Source organism: Hypanus sabinus, chromosome 11 (genome assembly GCF_030144855.1).
Source record: "Hypanus sabinus isolate sHypSab1 chromosome 11, sHypSab1.hap1, whole genome shotgun sequence".
Lineage (NCBI taxonomy): Eukaryota > Metazoa > Chordata > Chondrichthyes > Myliobatiformes > Dasyatidae > Hypanus > Hypanus sabinus.
In genome coordinates this window covers 1,013,736-1,035,118 of record NC_082716.1, presented here as the reverse complement: position 1 = coordinate 1,035,118, position 21,383 = coordinate 1,013,736, and the positions used below count along the sequence as shown (strand labels likewise).

The 21,383-nt window shown below is 43.6% G+C and overlaps 1 protein-coding gene across 1 annotated transcript in view; it reads right to left on the bottom strand.

The window, feature by feature from the left end:
- Positions 1-21,383, bottom strand: part of LOC132402321 (collagen alpha-1(XI) chain-like) — a 404,241-nt gene that overhangs the window by 269,081 nt on the left and 113,777 nt on the right. Inside the window, exons 10-11 of the mRNA XM_059985200.1 lie at positions 15,010-15,078; positions 697-738 (exon numbers count right to left, since the gene is read on the bottom strand). Coding sequence (XP_059841183.1) covers positions 697-738; positions 15,010-15,078 — 111 coding nt within the window. The remainder of the gene's footprint in view (positions 1-696; positions 739-15,009; positions 15,079-21,383) is intronic.

Below are 21,383 nucleotides of genomic sequence, written 5' to 3'. Positions count from 1 at the left end.
AGAGGCATTGATTGTGTGGATAGTCAGAGGCTTTTTCCCAGGGCTGAAATGGATGCCACAAGGGGGCACAGGTTAAGGTGCTGGGGAGTAGGTACAGAGGAGATGTCAGGCATAAGTTTTTTAACTCAGAGAGTGGTGAGTGCGTGGAATGGGCTGCCGGCAATGGTGGTGGAGGCAGATACAACAGGGTCTTTTAGGAGACTCCTGGATAAGTACATGGAGCTTAGAAAAACAGAGGGCTATGGGTAACTCTAGGTAATTTCTAAGTTAAGGACATGTTTGGCACAGCTTTGTGTGCCGAAGGGCCTGTATTGGGCTGTAGGTTTTCTATGGTTCTAACATAGAAGATTGAGGGGGATTTGTTAGAGGTATTCAAAATTATGAGTGGTATAGATGGGGTAAATCAAGCAGACTTTTTCCACTGAGGTTGTGTGGGACTACAACCAGAGGTCATGGGTTAAGGGTGAAAGGTGAACAGTTTAAAGGGAACATGAGGGGAAACTTCCTCACTCAGAAAGGAAATGTCTGCCTTGCCAGAAAATAAGCAAAACCTGTTAATAGTCCATATTTCCTCTGCTCACTCCCCCAGTGCACTCATCATCAGAGACCCATGACTCTGTTAATGGTCCATGTTTCTTCCAAAATGGTGGGCTGCCCGTGACTGTAAGGAAATGGAGTGGGTTCAAAGCTCCTTACCGTGGGTCCAGCTAATCCAGGAGGGCCTTCGATCAGCATTCCCTGAGATCAACAAAGAAACATCAGTCAGATTGCTTTCCACTTGGATACCACGTCTTCTAGTTCCTCCTCTCCCCCTCCCTCCCATTCCCTCCCCTTCCTTCTCCTCCTCTATCACCTCCCCCTCCAACACTTCCCTCCTGCTTTCCCTTCACAACTCTCCCCTCCTCCTTCTCCACCTCTTCCCTCACCTCCTCCTCCCCTTCCCTCCTCTTCGCAACTCCTCCACTTTTTCTCCCCTCCCCTATACCCTGTCCAGATCTGGAAGAGTTTTTAACATTTCAATGCCTCCCCTTTCTCCTCTCAGACAGTATATAGCCAATCTGCCTAATCACTGCTCACAGGACTATCTCATCAGCCCAGAGATCTGTGACATGGTCTCTTTCGTGTCGCTGCGAGATCTGATCACAATACACAGGCATGGCCTCACCAGGGTAATTGGGGCTGACATCTCTACTCTTGTTGGAATAAAGTCCAAATAACCATGTGATTCCTAAATTGTGCACTCCACCAATATGTTACATGACAACAGAGCAGCCTAGCACAGTACAGGCCCTTTGGCCAAACTATAGAAACCTACTCCACGATCAATCTAACACCACCCTCCTACACAGCCCATAACTGTCCATTAAGAGTACCTTAAATGTCCCTAATTTATTGGCCTGTATCACCACCCGTGGCAGGGTGTTCCAAACATCCACACACTCTCTGTGTAAAAAATCTTCCTCTAACATCACCCCTGAACTTTCTTCCACTCACCTTAAACAGATGTCCTCTTGTTTTAGCCATTGACACTCAGTCTGGCTGCCCACTCTATCTGTGCCTCTTAGCATTTTGTACACCTCTATCAGGTCACCTCTTATCCTCCAAAGAGAAAACTCTTGGCTTGTTCAACCTTTCCTCATAAGACATGTTCTCTAATCCAGGAAGCATCCTGGTTAAACATAAAAGCCAAAGATAATGCATATAATTGAGCCAAAATTATAGGAAGTTTGAGGATTTGGAAGTTTTTAAAAACCAAAAGAAAGCAACTAAAAACCCCATAAGGAGGGAAAAGATGAAAAATGAATGTAAGCTTGTCAACAATATCAAAGAGAATACCAGAAACTTATTTCGGATATATAAAGTAAAAGAGAGATGAGAGCAGATATTGGACCACTAGAAAATTACACTGGCAAGGTAGTAATGGGGCACAAAGACTGAACTAACAAACTGAATAAGTATTTTGCATCAGCCTTCATTATTCTCAGCCCAGCTCTGCATCCTAACAATGCCCCAATGTACAAACTTTTACACTATATACAACCTTTATGTCATCTGCAAACTTACTAACCCACCCTTCCACTTCCACTTATAAAAATCACAGAGAGCAGACCAGAACAGATCCCCATCGAATGCCACTGATCACCAACTCCAGGCAGAATATGTTCCATCTGCAATGACTCTGCCTTCTGTCAGCAAGCCAATTTTAGAATCCATCCAGCCATTTCTATGATCCCATGCCTCCAGATTTTCAGGATGAGATTGTCATGCGGAACATAGTCAATCACATTACTAAAATACAAATACCGTATAACAAACCATATAACAATCACAGCACGGAAACAGGCCATCTTGGCCCTCCTAGTCCGTGCCGAACCCTTAATCTCACCTAGTCCCACCTACCCGCACTCAGCCCATAACCCTCCACTCCTTTCCTGTCCATATACCTATCCAATTTTATCTTAAATGACACAACTGAACTGGCCTCTACTACTTCTACAGGAAGCTCATTCCACACAGCTATCACTCTTTGAGTAAAGAAATACCCCCTCGTGTTTCCCTTAAACTTCTGCCCCCTAACTCTCAAATCATGTCCTCTAGTTTGAATCTCCCCTACTCTCAATGGAAACAGCCTGTTCACGTCAACTCTATCTATCCCTCTCAAAATTTTAAATACCTCGATCAAATCCCCCCTCAACCTTCTACGCTCCAATGAATAGAGACCTAACTTGTTCAACCTTTCTCTGTAACTTAATTGCTGAAACCCAGGTAACATCCTAGTAAATCGTCTCTGCACTCTCTCTAATTTATTGATATCTTTCCTATAATTCGGTGACCAGAACTGCACACAATATTCCAAATTTGGCCTTACCAATGCCTTGTACAACTTTAGCATTACATCCCAACTTCTGTACTCAATGCTTTGATTTATAAAGGCCAGCGTTCCAAAAGCCCTCTTCGCCACCCTATCTACATGAGACTCCACTTTCAGGGAACTATGCACAGTTATTCCTAGATCTCTCTGTTCCTCTGCATTCCTCAATGCCCTACCATTTACTCTGTATGTTCTATTTGGATTATTCCTGCCAAAATGTAGAACCTCACACTTCTCAGCATTAAACTCCATCTGCCAACGTTCAGCCCATTCTTCTAACCGGCATAAATCTCCCTGCAAGCTTTGAAAATCCACCTCATTATCCACAACACCTCCTACCTTAGTATCATCGGCATACTTACTAATCCAATTTACCACCCCATCATCCAGATCATTTATGTATATTACAAACAACATTGGGCCCAAAACAGATCCCTGAGGCACCCCGCTAGTCACCGGCCTCCATCCCGATAAACAATTATCCACCACTACTCTCTGGCATCTCCCATCTAGCCACTGTTGAATCCATTTTATTACTCCAGCATTAATACCTAATGACTGAACCTTCTTAACTAACCTTCCATGTGGAACTTTGTCAAAGGCTTTGCTGAAGTCCATATAGACTACATCCACTGCCTTACCCTTGTCAACATTCCTCGTAATTTCTTCAAAAAATTCAATAAGGTTTGTCAAACATGACCTTCCACGCACAAATCCATGCTGGCTACTTCTAATCAGATCCCGTCTATCCAGATAATTATAAATACTATCTCTAAGAATACTTTCCATTAATTTACCCACCACTGATGTCAAACTGATAGGTCTATAATTGCTAGGCTTCCTTCTAGAACCCTTTTTAAACAATGGAACCACATGAGCAATACGCCAATCCTCCGGCACAATCCCCTTTTCTAATGACATATTAAAGATCTCCGTCAGAGCTCCTGCTATTTCTACACAAACTTCCCTCAAGGTCCTGGGGAATATCCTGTCAGGACCCGGAGATTTATCCACTTTTAAATTTCTTAAAAGCGCCAGTACCTCCACCTCTTTAATTGTCATAGGTTCCATAACTTCCTTACTTGTTTCCCACACCTTAGACAATTCAATATCCTTCTCCTTAGTGAATACCGAAGAGAAGAAATCATTCAAAATCTCTCCCATCTCCTTCAGTTCCACACATAGCTGACCACTCTGATTCTCTAAGGGGCCAATTTTATCCCTCACTATCCTCTTGCTTTTAATATAACTGTAGAAACCTTTCGGATTTACTTTCACCTTATTTGCCAAACCAACCTCGTATCTTCTTTTAGCTTTTCTAATCTCTTTCTTAAGATTCCTTTTACATTCTTTATATTCCTCGAGCAATTCCTTTACACCATGCTGCCTATATCTATTGTAGACATCCCTCTTTTTTTGAACCAAATTTCTAATATCCCTTGAAAACCATGGTGCTCTCAAACCTTTAACCTTTCCTTTCACCCTAACAGGAACATAAAGATTCTGTACCCTCATAATTTCACCCTTAAATGACCTCCATTTCTCGATTACATCCTTCCCATAAAACAACTTGACCCAATCCACTCTCTCTAAATCCCTTTGCATCCCCTCAAAGTTAGCCTTTCTCCAATCAAAAATCTCAACTCTAGGTCCTGTCCTGTCCTTCTCTATAATTATATTGAAGCTAATGCTATTGTGATCACTGGACCCGAAGTGCTCCCCAACACATACATCTGTCAGCTGACCTATCGCAATCCCTAACAGGAGATCCAACACTGCCCCATCTCTAGTCGGTACTTCTATGTATTGTTGCAAATACACCACATCTACTGCTCTATTTTCATCAGTTTGACACTACATTCCTAAATTGGACAACATACCTAAATTGGACTCAAAAGAGGCATTGGCTGGGGGTAAGTTTCTGTTAAGGTTCCCTTTATTTCTCTCTCTTGTTGTACTTAGTGTAGTAAATGGCCGTTGTGGGTTCTTCATGCCAGATGTTGGAGTCCTGGGAGGCTCAAAGTCACCCAGCGAGTTACATCTGCGAGGTGCATCCAGCTGCAACTCCTTGAAGACCGTGTTAGGGATCTGGAGCAGCAGCTGCATGACCTTCAGCTTGTGCAGGAGAATGAGGTGGTGCCTCACCTGAAAGGACTGTAGGGGGCCTAGGATGGTGGTGAGAGAAGAAGTGTGGGGCCCCTGACAGTCCTTTCAGGTGAGGCACCACTTCACCTGCGAGTCAACTGAGGTGATATACTGTATCCGGTGCTCCCGATGTGGCCATTTATACATTGGGGAGACCCGCAGTAGACTGGGAGAACGTTTCGCCGAACACCAGTGCTCAGTCCTCCAGCAGAGGCGGGATCTCCCTGTGGCCACACACTTCAATTCCACAGACCACTCCTACTCCGACATCTCTGTCCATGGCCTCCTCTCCCGTCAAGATGAGGCCACGTGCAGGTCGATGGAGCAATACCTTATCTCCCGCCTAGGTAGCCTCCTTCCTGCCAGCTCACAGACCTCCATTGATACCCCTGCCCCCCCCTTACCCCCATCCATTATTTCAGTCTGGTTCGCTTTCTCTCTTTTTCCCCCCCCTCACTATAATCTCCCCCCAGCCCTACCTTTCTTTCTCTTTTATTTCCCATAATTCTCCACCTTCCCCCAGCCCATTTCCCTCCAGCCTATCACTTCCCAGCTCTCTACTTCATCCCTCCCCCCACTTCTTATCCCCCCTTGACCATCCCATGTTACTTCACTCCTGATGAAGGGTTTCGGCTCGAAACATCGTCACTACCTCCTCCCATAGATGCTGTCTGGCCTGCTGAGTTCTGCTAGCATTTCGTGTTTTTAGATGATAGAATAGATGGCTTTGTTGTCAAGTTTGCAGATGATATGAAGATTGGTGGAGGGGCAGGTAGGCTGTTGAGGAAGCAGGTAGGGTGCAGAAGGACTTAGACAGATCAGGAGAATGGGCAAGAGAGAGACAAATGAAATAGCATGTTGGAAAATACATGGTAATGCACTTTAGTTGCAGAAATAAATGTGCGGATTGTTTTCTAAATGGGGAGGAAATCTAGGAATCAGAGATGCAGAGGGACTCGGGAGTCCTTGTGCTGAACACCCCGAAGGTTAACTTGCAGGTTGAGTCAGTGGTGAGAAAGGCAAATGCAATGTTAGCATTCATTTCAAGAGGTCTAGAATACAAGAGGAGGGATGTAATGCTGAGACTTTATAAGGCACTGGTGAGGCCTCACCTTGAGTATTGTGAACAGTTTTGTGCTCCTCATCTCAGAAAAGATGTGCTGGCATTGGAGAGGGTCCAGAGGAGGTTCACAAGGATGATTCTGGGAATGAAAGGATGATCATACATAGAACATTTGATGGCTCTTGGTCTGTGGTAATAAATTCCACCAATTCACACCTTCTGGCTAAAGAAATTTCTTTGCATGTCTTTTTTAAATGGATGCCTCTCCATCCTGAGGCTGTGCCCTCCTATCCTAGACTCCCCCTCCATGGGAAACATCCTTTCCACATCTACTCTGTCCAGGCCTTTCAACATTCAAAAGGGTTCCCCACCCCCTATTCTTCTGAATTCCAGTAAGTATAAACCCAGAGCCATCATATGTTCCTCGTATGATAAAACTTTCACTTCTAAAATCATCCTTGTGAGCCTCCTCTGAACCCTTGCCAATGCCAGCGCATCTCCCTTTTGATGGGGAGCCCGCAAATGTTCACAATACGCAAGGTGAGACCTCACCAGTGTCTTATAAAGCCTCAGCATCACATCCCTGCTTTTGTATTCTAGACCTCTTGAAATGAATGCTAACATTGCATTTGCCTTCCTCACCACCGACTCAACCAGCAAGTTAACCTTTAGAGTGTTTAAGGACTCCCAAGTTCCTTTGCATTTCAGATTCCTGGATTTTCTCCCTGTTTAGAAAATAGTCTGCCCATTTATTTCCACTACAAAAGTGCGTAACCATGCATTTTCCAACATTGTGTTTCAATTGCCACTTCCTCGCACATTCTCCAAATCTGTCAAATACTTCTGCAGTCTTCCTGTTTCCTCAAAACTACCTGCCCCTTCACCCATCTTCATTATCATCTGCAAACTTGGCAATAAAGCCATTTATATAATCATCTAAATCATTGATGTACAACACAAAAAGTAGTAGTCCCATCACCAACACCTGCAGAACACCACCAGTCACTGGCAGCCAACCAGTCAAAGATCCTTTTATCTTCCAATGCTCTAAGCATGTTAGTAACTTCCCTTACCATGGGCTCTTAACTTGGTAAGCAGCCTCATGTGTGGCACCTTGTCAAAGGCCTCCGAGAGTCTAAATATACAACATCCACTGCATCCCCTTCATCTGCATGTGTGTGCGCCCTTAACTCCTGGTGCCGTCATGACAAGCTTTTTGCGCTGATTCTTTTGGTGATTGCTCATCATACGGCATGTCTTAGGCATCTGAAGGGAGTCAGCTGGATTTGAACTGGGGACCTCTCACCCTGGAGTCCATGCCACTACACCACCAGTCAGCTATCCCCTTTATCTATCCTACTTGTAATCTCCTCAAAGAATTTCAACAGGTTCATCAAGAAAGATTTTCCCTGAAGGAAACCATGCTGACTTTGTATTAACTTGTCCTGTGTCACCAAGTACTCAATCACCTTGTCTTTAATAATTGACTCCAACATCTGATGTCAGGCTGACTGGTCTATAATTTCCTTTCTTCTGCCTTCCTCCTTTCTGAAAGTATGGAGCAATGTTTGCAAATTTCCTGTGCTGTGACACCACGCATTGTTGCATGCCCTCTCTTTTGTTTTTACATTAGCTTTGAGTTTCCTTGTCAGCCATGGCCATACTATTTTGCTATTTCAATATTTCTTTGTTTTTGGAATACATCTATCCTGCACCTTCCTCATTTTTCCTTGAAATTCATACCGTTGCTGCTCTGCTGTCATCCCTGCCAGCATCTGCTTCCAATTTACTTTGGCCAACTCCTCTCTCATACCACTGTAATTTCCTTTCCTTCACTGAAATACTGCTACATCAGACCTAATCCAATATAGCTGATCCCCAAGTGGACTCGAACTGCTCTAAAAAGCCATCTCATGGGGATTCAACAAATTCACTCTCGAGATATATTACCAAACTGATTTTCCCAATTGACCTGCATAGTAAAATCTCCAGTGACTATCATAACATTGCCCTTTTGACATGTCTTTTCTATTTCCCATTGTAACTTGTAGTTCACATCCCAGCTGCTATTGGGAGGGTTATATGTATCTGCCATCAGGGTCCCTTTACCCTTACAGTTTCTTAACTCAACCAACAAGGACTCAATAAATTCTGATGCTATGATCACATCTTTCTACTAATTTGAGACCAGTCTTTACCAGTAGAACTATGCCACCCCCTCTGCTCACCTTCCTATCCTTCCGATACAATGTATAATCTTGGACATTCAGCTCCCAACCCCAACCTTTCTTTAGCCATGATTCAGTGATATCCCCTCCATCAGATATCAGAAGTCCTCTCTATCAGATATCAGGTCTCCCTTCATGCAGATATCCAATCACTGCTCCATCAGATATTGGATCTGCGCTCGCTCAGATATCAAGTGTCCCCTCAATCAGCTATCATATCTCCTCCAATTAGATCTCCTCTCCAATGGATACAAGGGTCTCCTCTATTTATTCTGTCCATCAGATCACTCCCTATCAGATCTCCCCTCCATCAGATAGTAGTTCTCCCTCCATTGGACAGTAGTTCTCCACTCCATCAGATATCAAGTATCCCTTCTTTCAGGTACCAATTCTCCACAAGATCAGATATCAGCTCTCCTCTATATCAGATATCAGGCATCCCTTCTATCAGATATCAGGTCTTTATAGTCAGATTTCCCCTAAGCAAATACAGTGCCTATATAAAGTATTCACATTCGCCTTGGATATGTTCATGTTTTATAGTTTTACAACATTGAATCACAGTAGATTTAATTTAGCTTTTTTTGATACTGATCAACAGAAAAAGAATTTCATGTCAAAGTGAAAACAGATTTCTACTAAGTGATCTAAATTAACTATAAATATAAAACACAAAATAATTGATTGCATAAGTATTCATCCATTTTTAATACGACACAGCAAATCATCACTTGTGCAGCTAGTTGGTTATAGAAGTTACATAATTAGCTATAAAGAGATTGCTGTGTGTAGTCAAGGTGTTTCAATTGATTGTAGTAAAAATACAATGTAGTAAAAAATTTTAAAGGGAACATTTGGGGGGGCTTCTTCACACAAAGAGTGGTGGGAGTGTGGAATGAGCTGCCAGATGAAGTGGTGAATGCGGGCTCACTTTTGACATTTAAGAAAAACTTGGACAGGTATATGGATGAGGGGTTTGGAGGGATATGGCCCAGGTGCTGGTCAGCAGGACTATGCAGAAAAATGGTTCGGCACAGCCAAGAAGGGCCAAAAGGCCTGTTTCTGTGCTGTAATGTTCTCTGGTTCTATACATCTGTGTCCAGAAGGCCCAACTGCTGGTGAGTCAGTATTCTAAAAACTACACCATGAAGACAAAAGAACACTCCAAGCAACAATGTGAAAAAGTCATTGAAAAGCACAAGTCAGGGGATGGATACAAGAAAATTTCCAAGTCAGTGAATATCCCTTGGAGTATAGTTAAGTCAATCATCAAGAAACAGAAAGAATATGGCACAGCTGTAAACCTGCCTAGAGCAGACTGTCCATGCAAGAAAGGGACTAGTGAGGGAGGCCACCAAGAGACCTGTGACAGCTCTGGAGGAGTTACAAGCTTCAGTGGCTGAGATTGGAGAGACTGCACATACAACTGTTGCTCAGGGGGCTTCACCATTCCAGCTTTATGGGAGAGTGGCAAAGAGAAAGCCACTGTTGAAAAAATTCACAAGAAATCTTGGCCAGAGTTTGCCAGAAGGCATGTGGGAGACTGTAAAGTCAGCTAGAAGAAGAGCCTACGATCTGATGAAACCAAAATTGAGCATTTTGGCCATCAGACTAAATGCTATGTGTAGCATAAGCCAATCACTGCACATCATCAAAACCACGCCACCCATACCGTGAAGCATAAAATGGTGTCTGCATCATGGTGTGGGAATGCTTCACTGCAGTAGGCCTTGGAAGGCTGTGAAAATAAAGGGTAAGATTAATACTGCAAAATACAGGGAAATTTTGAAGGAAAAATGATGCAATCTGCAAGAGAACTGTTGCTGGGGAGAAGATTTGCTTTCTAGCAAGACAATGATCCCAACATAAAGCCTACATAAACATAAAGCTACACAGGAATGGCTTAAAAACAAAATTAATGTCCTGGAGTGGCCAAGTCAGAGTCATGACTCAATCCAATTGAGAATTTGTGGCTGAACTTGAAAAGGGCTGTTCACTCACAATCCCCATGCAATCTGACAGAACTCGAGCAGGTTTGTAAAGAAGAAAGGGGAAAAATTGCAGCATCCAGATGTGCAAAGCTGATAGAGACATATCCACACAGATTCAAGACTGTAATTGCTGCCAGAGGTGCATCTACTAAATACTGACTCGAAGGAAGTGAGTAATTATGCAATCAATTTTTTTGTGTGTTTTATATTTGTAATTGATTTAGTCCACTTTGTAGAGAGCTGTTTCCACTTTGATAAGAAAGAGTCTTTTTGTGTTGAACAGTATACAGAAAAGCCAAATTAAAAGAAGAATAAAAAGAAACATGCCTCCCCATCCCCCACCCCACTGCCACCCTGGAGCCAGAGTCCATGATGTTTCTGAATGTCACCACAATATTCTGAAAAGGGAGGGTGAGAAGCCAGAAGTTGTTGTATATGTTGGTTGACAGATCTTATTAGGGAGCTTAATGTAGAGCAACTCTTAGGAGGCAGTCAACATAATATGATTGAATTCATACTGCAATTGGAGAGGGAGAAGCATAGGTCACATGTATCAGTATCACAATGGAATAAAGGGAATTACAGAGGCATGGCGGAGGAGCTTCAGACAGTGGAAAGCATGGCAGTGGACTGAGGAGCATGAGAGAGTGGATTGGAGGAAGATATTGGAGGGATAATGGTAGAGCAGAGGTGGCTGAAGTTTCTAGGAATAGTTCACAAAGCACAGGACAGATTGTCCGACAGAAAAAGTTCTCAAATAGCAGCAGTAGGCAACCATGGCTGACAAGAGAAGTTAAGGATTGCATAAAAGCCAAGGAAAGGACATATAAGGTAGCAAAAGTGAGTGGGAAATTGGATGATTGGGAATCCAACCAAAGGCAACTAAAAAAAGTCATAAAAAGGGAAAAGATGAAATCTGAGGGCAGACTAGCAGGATACCAAAAGTCAGTTATATGAGGAGTAAAAGGGAGTTGAGAGTTAATATTGAACCACTGGGAAGCAATGCTGGTGAGGTAGTAATGGGAAACAAGGAAACGGCAGATGAAGTTAATGAGTACTTGGCATCAATATTCACTGTAGAAGACACTAGCAGTGTGCCAGAGGTCCACGAGTGTCAGGGAGCAGGAGTGAGTGCCATTGCTATTACAAAGTAAAAAGTTTTAGGCCAACTCAAAAGTCTTAAGGTGGATAAGTCACGCGGACATGATAGACTACATCCCCGAGTCCTGAGAGAGGCTGCTGAAGAGATAATGGATGCATTGGTCATCATCTTTCAAGAATCACTTGACTCTGCTATGGTCCTGGGGGACTGAAAGATTGCAAATATCACTCCACTCCTTGAGAAGTGAGGAAGACAAAATAAAGGAAATTATTGGCTAGTTAGCCTTACATCTGTAGTTGGGAAAGTGTTGGAGTCCATTTTCAAGGATGTAGTTTCAGGGTTCTTGGACTAATGATAAAAATATGTCAATGTTAGAGTTCTTCAAGGAAGTAACAAGCAGGGTGGACAAAGGAGAGGCAGTGGATGTCATTTACTTGTATTTTCAGAAGGCACAATATGTTGTCATGCACGAGGCTGCTTAACAAGATAGAATCCCATGGCTATTACTGGAAATACTGGGATGAATAGCAGAATGGCTGACAGGCAGGAGGCAGCGAGTGGGAATAAAAGGGGTCTTTTTTGGTTAGTTGCCAGTGACTAGTGGTGTTCCTAAGGGGTCAGTATTGGGACCACTACTTCTCACATTGTCAGTGATTTGGATAATGGGATTGATGGCTTTGTGGTGAAGTTTGCGGATGATACAAAGATAGGTGGATGGGTAGGTAGTGCTGAGGAAGCAGTGCAATTGCAGCAGGAATTAGAGAAATTGTAGGAATGGGCAAAAAAGCGGCAGATGGATACAGTGCTGGGAAATGTATGATAATGCATTTTGGTAAAAGGAACAATAGTGTGGACGATTATCTAAATGGGGAGAAGATTCAAACATCAGAGGTGCAGAGGGACTTAGGAGTCTTCATGCAAGACTCCCAGAAGATTAATTTACAGGTTGTATCTGTGGTAAAGAAGGCAAATGCAAAGTTGCCATTTATTTCAAGGGGAATAGAATGTAAAATGGTAGAATGGTGCGTGGAATGCACTGCCTGAGTCAGTGGTGGAGGCAGACACACTAGTGAAGTTTAAGAGACTACTAGACAGGTATATGGGGGAATTTAATGTGGGGGAGGTTATATGTGAGGCAGGGTTTGAGGGCACAACATTGTGGGCCGAAGGGCCTATAATGTGCTGTACTATGTTCTATGTTCTATGTTTAATGTTCTATGTTTAAAAGCAAGGAGATAATTCTGAGCCTTTATAAGACACTAGTCAAGTCTCACATGGAGTATTGTCAACAATTATGGACCTCATATCTCAGAAAGGGTGTGTTGTCATTGGAGAGAGTCCAGAGGAGGTTCAGGAAGATGATTCCAGGAATGAAGGGGTTAACATATGAGTAGCATTTGGCAGTTTTGGGCCTGTACTTACTGGAATTTAGAAGAATGACGGGGATCTCATTGAAACCTACCGAATGTTGAAGGACTAGATAGTGTGGATGTGGAGAGGATGTTTCCTTTGGTGAGCGTTTCCAGAACTAGAGGGCACAGCCTCAAAATTGAGGGGTGACCTTTTAGAACAGAGGTAAGGAAGAATTTTTTTAGCCAGAGAGTAGTGAATCCGTGGAATGCTCTGCCACAGACTGTGGTGGAAGCCATGGGTGTACTTAAAGCAGAAGTTGATAGTGTCCTGATTGGTCAGGGTATCAAAGGATATGGCAAGAAGGCAGATGTATGGCATTGAGTGGCATTCAGGATCAGCCATGATGGAATGATGGAGCAGACTCGATGGGCTGAATAGTCTGACTCAGCTCCTATATCTTATGGTCTTATGGTCTAAATCTACTGTGATTCAAGCTGCAAAACAATAAAGTATGAAAACATTCAAGGCTGATGAATACTTTTTGAAGGCACTGTATCAGATTAACTATCAGATATCAGCCCTCCTTTCCAACAGCTATGAGAGCTACATCCAGCAGGTATCAGATCTCCACTCCATTAGATATCATGTTTCCCCTGCATCAGATATCAGGTCTCTCCACCATCACTATCAGATTGCCTCTGAATCATATATCTGACATTCCCACCATCAGGAATCAGATCGACCCTTCATCAGATATCAGATCTCGCCTCCATCAATTTCCATCAGATATCAGACCTCCCCACCAGTAAGTATCAGATCTCCCATGCAACAGACATCAGATCTCCCCTCCATCAGATATCAGGTCTCCCCTCCATCAGTCTCAGATTTCCCCTCCATCAGATGTCAGATCTCCCCCCCATCAGACGCCAGATCTCCCTTTCATCAAACATCAGGTCTCCCCTCCATCAGTCTCATATCTCCCTTCCATCAGACGTCAGACCTCCCTTCCATCAGACGTCAGGTCTCCCTTCCATCAGACGTCAGGTCTCTCCTCCATCAGACGTCAGGTCTCCCCTCTATCAGACTTGAGATTTTCCCTCCATCAGAGGTCAGGTCTCCCTCCATCAGACATCAGGTCTCCCCTCTTTCAGATATCTGATCTCCCTTCTATAAGATATCAGGTTTCCACCTCTATCTATTCATCTCATACTCTTATAAACATCTATCAGATTTCTCCTCAGCCACTGCCACCTCAGAGAAAAATAAAACAATGCAAGTTTGTCCAGCATCTTGTTATAGCACTTGGGCTATAATCCAGACAGCATCCTGATAACCATCTTCTGCACTCTCTCCATAACCTTGACATCCATTCTACAATGGGGTAATGAGAACTGCACAAAATTTTACAGATATGACCTAACCAAATGTTTTTTGCAGCTGCCACTCAATTTCCTGACATTTATACTCAGCTTGCCAACCAATTAAGGTAGGAATGCCATACACCTTCTTCATCTACTTATCTACCGGTGGTGTCGCTTTCTGAGCGCTATATGGACATACCCCAAGATCTTTCTGTACTTCAATACTCTTAAAGGTCCAGCCATATGCTGTGTACTTTCCTGTATATTTGACAGGATCTCTTCACTTATTCAGTTAAACTCCATCTACCATTTCCCTGTCCACATTTTCAACTGTTCTCCCATTGTATCTATTGATATCCCTCCTCATTGTCCACAACACCTTCAAGGTTCTTGTCATCTATAAGTCTACTAATCAGATTATTTATATTTACATCCAAATCATCTCATTAACATTTCTTTCATTGTCCTCTCAGTCTTGTTCTTCATGCTTGTCTATTCCTCCCCCATCTACTTTCATTCCCATTTTTGTTCTCTCCCTCTCTTCATCCATCGCCATCCTCACTATTCTTATCTGCTTTTGCTGGTATTATTATTTTGTTCTGTTGAAAATGATTGTGCCTTTCTCAGTGAGAGTAACCAGGCAACCTCTGAATGTTATTGAAATCTAATTTTGGGAAGAATCTATCCCTGTTTATCTCCTCTGTCTGTAGTGACACGACTGTCCTACCACAAGCCTTAGAAAATTAGTGGTATTCAATCCAGATTGATAATCTCTGCAGTTGAAGACAGTGAGGAGGATCTCACCAAATCATCTCAGATCCTGAGGAGACACATCCTTTTCCGCCCACTCCGTCCTACATCCCTCCCCACCCTGGTTAAAATCCCCTCACTTACGGGCTCCACCACAGCAGGCTCTCCTTTCTGGCCTTTCTCGCCTCTCAGTCCCAGAGAATTCGTGCTCACCTGCAGCCAGAAAAAAATTGACATCAACATTGGGGCAGAGGACACTAGAACCCCCACCCGTCCCATGAGTCATGGTCAATGCCCTGAGCTGCCAACATCGCACTGATGAGGCAGGAAGTTAGTGGTGATTCCAAAATGGCTTCTTCACCATCACCGAATTCCCCGCATGGAGAACCACCCACCCATCGAGGCTCCCATCTCTCCCTCCCCAATCTCTGCAAACATTCACCATACGGGGGCTTTTGGTCATATCAGGTTGAAGCTGACTCACAGACCAACCCCATTCCCCACTAGGTTTTCCCACCACCTTTTCTCCCTGTTATATACCCCTCAACCACACACTGCCAGTCAGGTCAAAACTTACTAACTTGCCCCCGTTATGACACCTGCCGTCACCCAATCGTAGAGATTCTTCTGTTCCATACCCCTCCCTGACTCGATTTTCTCATTCCCAGATCAGATGAAGGGATTCTGACCTGAATTGTTGGCTGTTCCTCTCCCCACAGATGTTGCCTGACCAGCCGTGATTGAGATTCTGTACCTGGATAAGGTCCAACTCCTTTTACTCTTCTACCTGCAGGGGCTGCGCCTTCATGTGCAGGGACTTTGAGATGGTTGTTTCTCCACCATCTTTCACAGATCGGAGACACAACTGCAATCATGAGCCCATAATCCAGCACATCATTCTCCATAAATTCTGCCATTTCCAATGAGATCCCACCTCGGCACACCTTTCATCCCATCTTATTTTCTATAGGGATTGCTTTACATCATTCCCTTGTCCACTCACATCTTCCCACTGACTTCCCTCATGGTACTTATCCCTACAGAGAGTATGTGTTACACCAGCCCCTAGTACTCCCTCTCAGCACTAGTCACAGCCCCAGGCAGTCTTTCCAAGTGAGGTGACACTTTGTGACAGTCTTTTGGGGCCGCTTATTGTACACACACAAAATAATGAAGGGTCTTGGCCTAGAACATCAAGAATATTTTGCCCTTCATAGATGCTGCCTGATTTGATGAATTCTTCCAGCATTTTATCTATGCTATTCAATATTTCCAGCATCTGCAGAATCTCTTGGTGATTTATTGTATCTGCACTTGTGGTGCAGCCTCCTTTACATCACCAAGCCCCAATACAATCTGGAGGTTGCTTAGTTAAGCACCTTTGCTCTGTCTCCCAGTGACCACACATTTCAATTCCATATCCTAATCCCATTCCAACAAGTCTGTCCATGACTTCCTCTATTGCCATGATGATGCCAAACTCAGGCTGGAGGAGCTACACCTCACATGCTTCCTGAGAAGCCTCCAAACTGATAGCATGAACATCGATTTCTCTAACCTGGTAATTTCTTCCCCTCTCTGCTCTCTTTCCCATTTCCCATTCTGCCTCTCCTCTCACCCCCATCTTCTCCTCACCTGCCATTCACCTCCCTCTGGTGATCCTCCTCCTTCTCTTCCTCCCATGGTCTATTCTTCTCCCCTAACAGATCTCTTCTTCTTCAGCCTATCACCACCCAGATTCTTACTTCATGCTCTCCCCCCCCACCCCCCACCTGGCCTCACTATCACTTTCAAGCTTCTACTCTTTCCACTCCCTCCATGTTTTTTATTCCGGTTTCTGCCCTCTTCATTTCCAGTCCTAATTGAGTGTTTCAGTCCCATAACTTCAACTCAATTTCCCCCATAGGTGCTGCCTGACCTGCTGAGTTCCTCCAGTGTTTTGTGTGTGATGCTCTAGATTTCCAACATCTACAGAATCTCTTGTGTCCACTTTACAGGAAGGGTACGGCAGTAAAGGGAAGACAGAAGAGATTCATCAAGATATTACCTGGAATTGAAGGCTGTAATTATAAGGAGTCACTGGGTAGTCTGCATACATGGCAGCTGAGCAATGAGATTATGGTGTCTTTTGCCAGTGACGAGTGAGGTTCAGCAGGGGTCAGTATTGGGATGACAACTATTCACTTTCTTCAGTAATGATGTGTATGAAGGAACTGATAGATTTGTGGTCAGTTTGCAGCCAATGCAAAGCTAAGTGAAGGGGCAGGTAGTGTCGAGGAAGCAGGGAGTCTGCAGAAGGACTTAGGTGAGGAAAATGGACAAAGTGAAGCAGATGGAATATAGTGTAGGAAAGTATATGGTCATGCACTTTGGTAGAAGGAATAAACACAGGGAGAAAATTCAAAAATCAAAGGTGCAAAGGGACTTGGGAGTCTTCATGGAATGTTGGCATTCTCCTGCCAGTGGAAACAGTTAAGCCACAAGTGAAGACCAGGAGCTGGACTTGGTTGTCCAAGGCTATTTGAGATGCATGCCATTGAAAGCATTTAGAAACATAGAAAGCATACAGCACAATACAGGCCCTAAGGCTCACAATGCTGTGCTGACATGTACTTACTTAGAAATTACCAACGTTTACCCATAGCCCTCTATTTTACTAACCTCCATGTACCTATACAGGAGTCTCTCAAAAGACCCTATCGTATCCACCTCCACCACCGTTGTCAGCAGCCCATTCCACGCACTCACCACTCTCTGCATAAAAAACTTACCCTGACATCTCCTCTTTACCTGCTTCCAAGCATCTTAAAACTGTGCCCTCTCGTGTTACCCATTTCAGCCCTGGGAAAAAGCCCCTGATTATCCACACGATCAATGCCTCTCATCATCTTATACACCTCTATCAGGTCACCTTTCATCCTCTTGTACTCCAAGGAGAAAAGGCCGAGTTCACTCAACCTATTCTCATAAGGCATGCTCCCTAATCCAGGCAACATCCTTGTAAATCTCCTCCGCACCCTTTCTATAGTTTCCACATCCTTCCAGTAGTGAGGTGACCAGAACTGAGCACAGTACTCCAAGTGGAATCTGACCAGGGTCCTACATTGCTGCAACATTACCTCTCGGCTCTTAAACTCAATCCCACGATTGATGAAGGCCAATGCTCCGTATGCTTTCTTAACCACAGAGTCAACCTGCGCAGCAGCTTTGAGTGTCCTATGGACTCGGACCCCAATATTCCACTGATCCTCCGCACTGCCAAGACTCTTACCTTTAATACTATATTCTGTCATCATATTTGACCTACCAAAATGAATCACCTCACACTTATAACCACAGAACACTACAACACAGAAAACAGGGCATTCAGCCCTTCTAGTCTGTGCCGGAACTTTATTCCGCTAGTCCCATTGACCTGCATCCAGTCCATAACTCTCCAGACCTCTCCCATCCATGTATCTATCCAATTTATTATTAAAACTTAAGAGTGAGCCTGCATTTACCATGTCAGATGGCAGCTTGTTCCACACTCCCCTCATTCTCTGAGTGAAGAAGTTCCCTCAATGTTCCCCTTAAATCTTTCCCCTTTCACCCTAAAGCCATGTCCTCTCGTATTTATCTCCCCTAATCTAAGTGGAAAGACCCTATTTGTATTTACTCTGTCCATACCCCTCATAATTTTGTAAACTTCTATCAAATCCCCCTTCATTCTTCAACGCTCCAAGGAATAAAATCCTAACCTGTTCAATCTTTCCCTGTAACTCAACTCCTGAAGACCCAGCAACATCATAGTAAATCTTCTCTGCAATCTTTCAATCTTACTGATATTCTGTCTATAGTTCGGTGATCAGAACTGCACACAATACTCCAAATTTGACCTCACCAATGTCTTATACAACCTCACCTTAATATTCCAACTCCTATCCTCAATACTTTGATTTATGAATGCCAGGATGCCAAAAGTCTTCTTTACAACCCTGTCTACCCGTGACGCCACTTTCAGGGAATTATGTATCTGAATTCCCAGATCCCTTTGTTCCTCCACACTCCGCAGTGCCCTACCATTTACTGTGAATGTCCTACCTTGATTTATCCTTCCAAAATGCAACACCTCACACTTGTCTGCATTAAATTCCATCTGCCATTTTCTGGCCCATTTTTCCAGTTGGTCCAGATTCCTCTGCAAGCTTTCAAAGCCTTCCTCGCTGTCCACAGCACTTCCAATCTTAATGTTATCAGCAGACATGCTGATCCAATTTACCATATTATCATCTAGATTATTGATATAGACAACAAACAACAATGGTCCCAGCACAGATTCCTGTGTCACTTATCTGCGTTGAACTCCATCTGCCACTTCTCAGCCTAGTTTTTTTCATCCTATCACTGTCCCACTGTAACCTCTGACAGCCCTCCACACTATCCACAACATCCCCAACCTTTGTGTCATCAGCAAATTTACTACCCCATCCCACCATTTCCTTATCCAGGTCATTTATAAAAATCACAAAGAGTAAGGGTCCCAGAACAGATCCCTGAGGCACACCACTGGTTACTGACCTCCATGCAGAATATGACCTGTCTATAACCACTTTGCCTTCTGTGTGCAAGCCAATTCTGGATCCACAAAGCAAGGTCCCCTTGGATCCCATGCCTCCTTACTTTCTCAATAAGCCTTCCATGGGGTACCTTACCAAATGCCTTGCTGAAATCTATATACACTACATGATCTCCCTTCATCTAAGTGTTAAGTCATATCCTCAAAAAAAATTCAGTCAGGCTTGTAAGGCATAACCTGCCTTTGACAAAGCCATGCTGACTATTCCTAATCATATTATGCCTCTCCAAATGTTCATAAATCCTGCCTCTCAGGATCTTTTCCATTAACTTACCAACCACTGGTCTATAACTTCCTGGGCTATTTCTACTCCCTTTCTTGAATAAGGGAACAACATCTGCAACCCTCCAATCCTCCAGAAACTCTCCTGTCCCCATTGATGATGCACAGATCATTGCCAGAGGTTCAGCAATCTCCTCCCTCGCCTCCCACAGTAACCTGGGGTAGATCTCATTTGGTCCCAGAGACTTATCCAACTTGATGCTTTTCAAAAGCTCCAGTATTTCCTCTTTCTTAATATCTATATGTTCAAGCTTTTCAATCCACTGTAAACATTCCCTTCAATTGCCAAGATTCTTTTTTGGAGTGAATACTGAAGCAAAGTATTCATTAGGTACCTCTGCTGTCTCCTCCAGTTCCATACACACTTTTCCACTGTCACACTTGATTGGTCTTATTCTCTCATGTCTTATCCTTTTGCTCTTCACATACTTGTAGAATACCTTGGGATTTTATTTAATCCTGCTCACCAAGGCCTTCTCATGGCCCCTTCTGGCTCTCCTAATTTCATTCTTAAACTCCTTCCTGCTAGTCTCATAATCTTCTAGATCTCTATCATTACCTAGTTTTTTGAATTACTCCAATTAAATGCTTTCCTAACTTATCTGTTCCTATCCCTCTCCAAGGCTATTGTAAAGGAGATAGAATTCTGATCACTATATCCAAAATGCTCGCCCACTGAGAGACCTGACACCTGACCAGGTTAATTTCCCAATACTAGATCAAGCATAGCCTGTCCTTTTGTAGGCTTATCTACATATTGTGTCAGGATTCTTCCTGAACACACCTAACAAACTCCACCCCATCTAAACCCCTTGCTCTAGGGAGATACCAATTAATATTGGGGAAATTAAAATCTCCCACCACAACAGCCCTGATATTACTACACCTTTCCAGAATCTGTCTCCCTATCTGCTCCTCAATGTCCCTGTTACTATTGGGTGGTCTATAAAAAACACCCAGTAGAGTTATTGACCCCTTCCTGTTTCTCACTTCCACCCACAGAGACTCAGTAGACAATCCCTCCATGACTTAGTCCTTTGCAGCCATGACACTATCTCTGTGTCCCTGTTACTATTGGGTGGTCAATAAAAAATACCCAGTAGAGTTATTGACCCCTTCCTATTCCTAACTTCCACACATATGTATTCCATAGACAACCCCTCCATGACTTCCTCCTTTTCTGCAGCTGTGACACTATCTCTGATCAACAGTGCCACGCTCCCACCTCTTTTGCCTCCCTCTCTGTCCTTTCTGAAACATCTGAAGTCTGGTACTCTAAGTATCCTTTCCTGCCCTTGAGCCATCCAAGTCTCTGTAATGGCCACAACATCATAGTTCCAAGTACTGATCCATGCTCTAAGCTCATCCCCTTTGTTCATGATGCTTCTTGCATTAAAATAGACACATCTCAAACCATCAGTCTGAGCACGTCCCTTCTCTATCATCTGCCTTTCCTCTCTTTCGCACTGTCTCCAAGCTTTCTATAGTTTTGAGCCAACAGCCCCTTCTTCCATCTCTTCAGTTTGGTGGGAACTTATTTAATAAGTAGTGGGAGTTTATCTCCACTACACTACCTACTCTTCCCCTCCTCTTAGCTATGACATCCTTCAGGAACCAA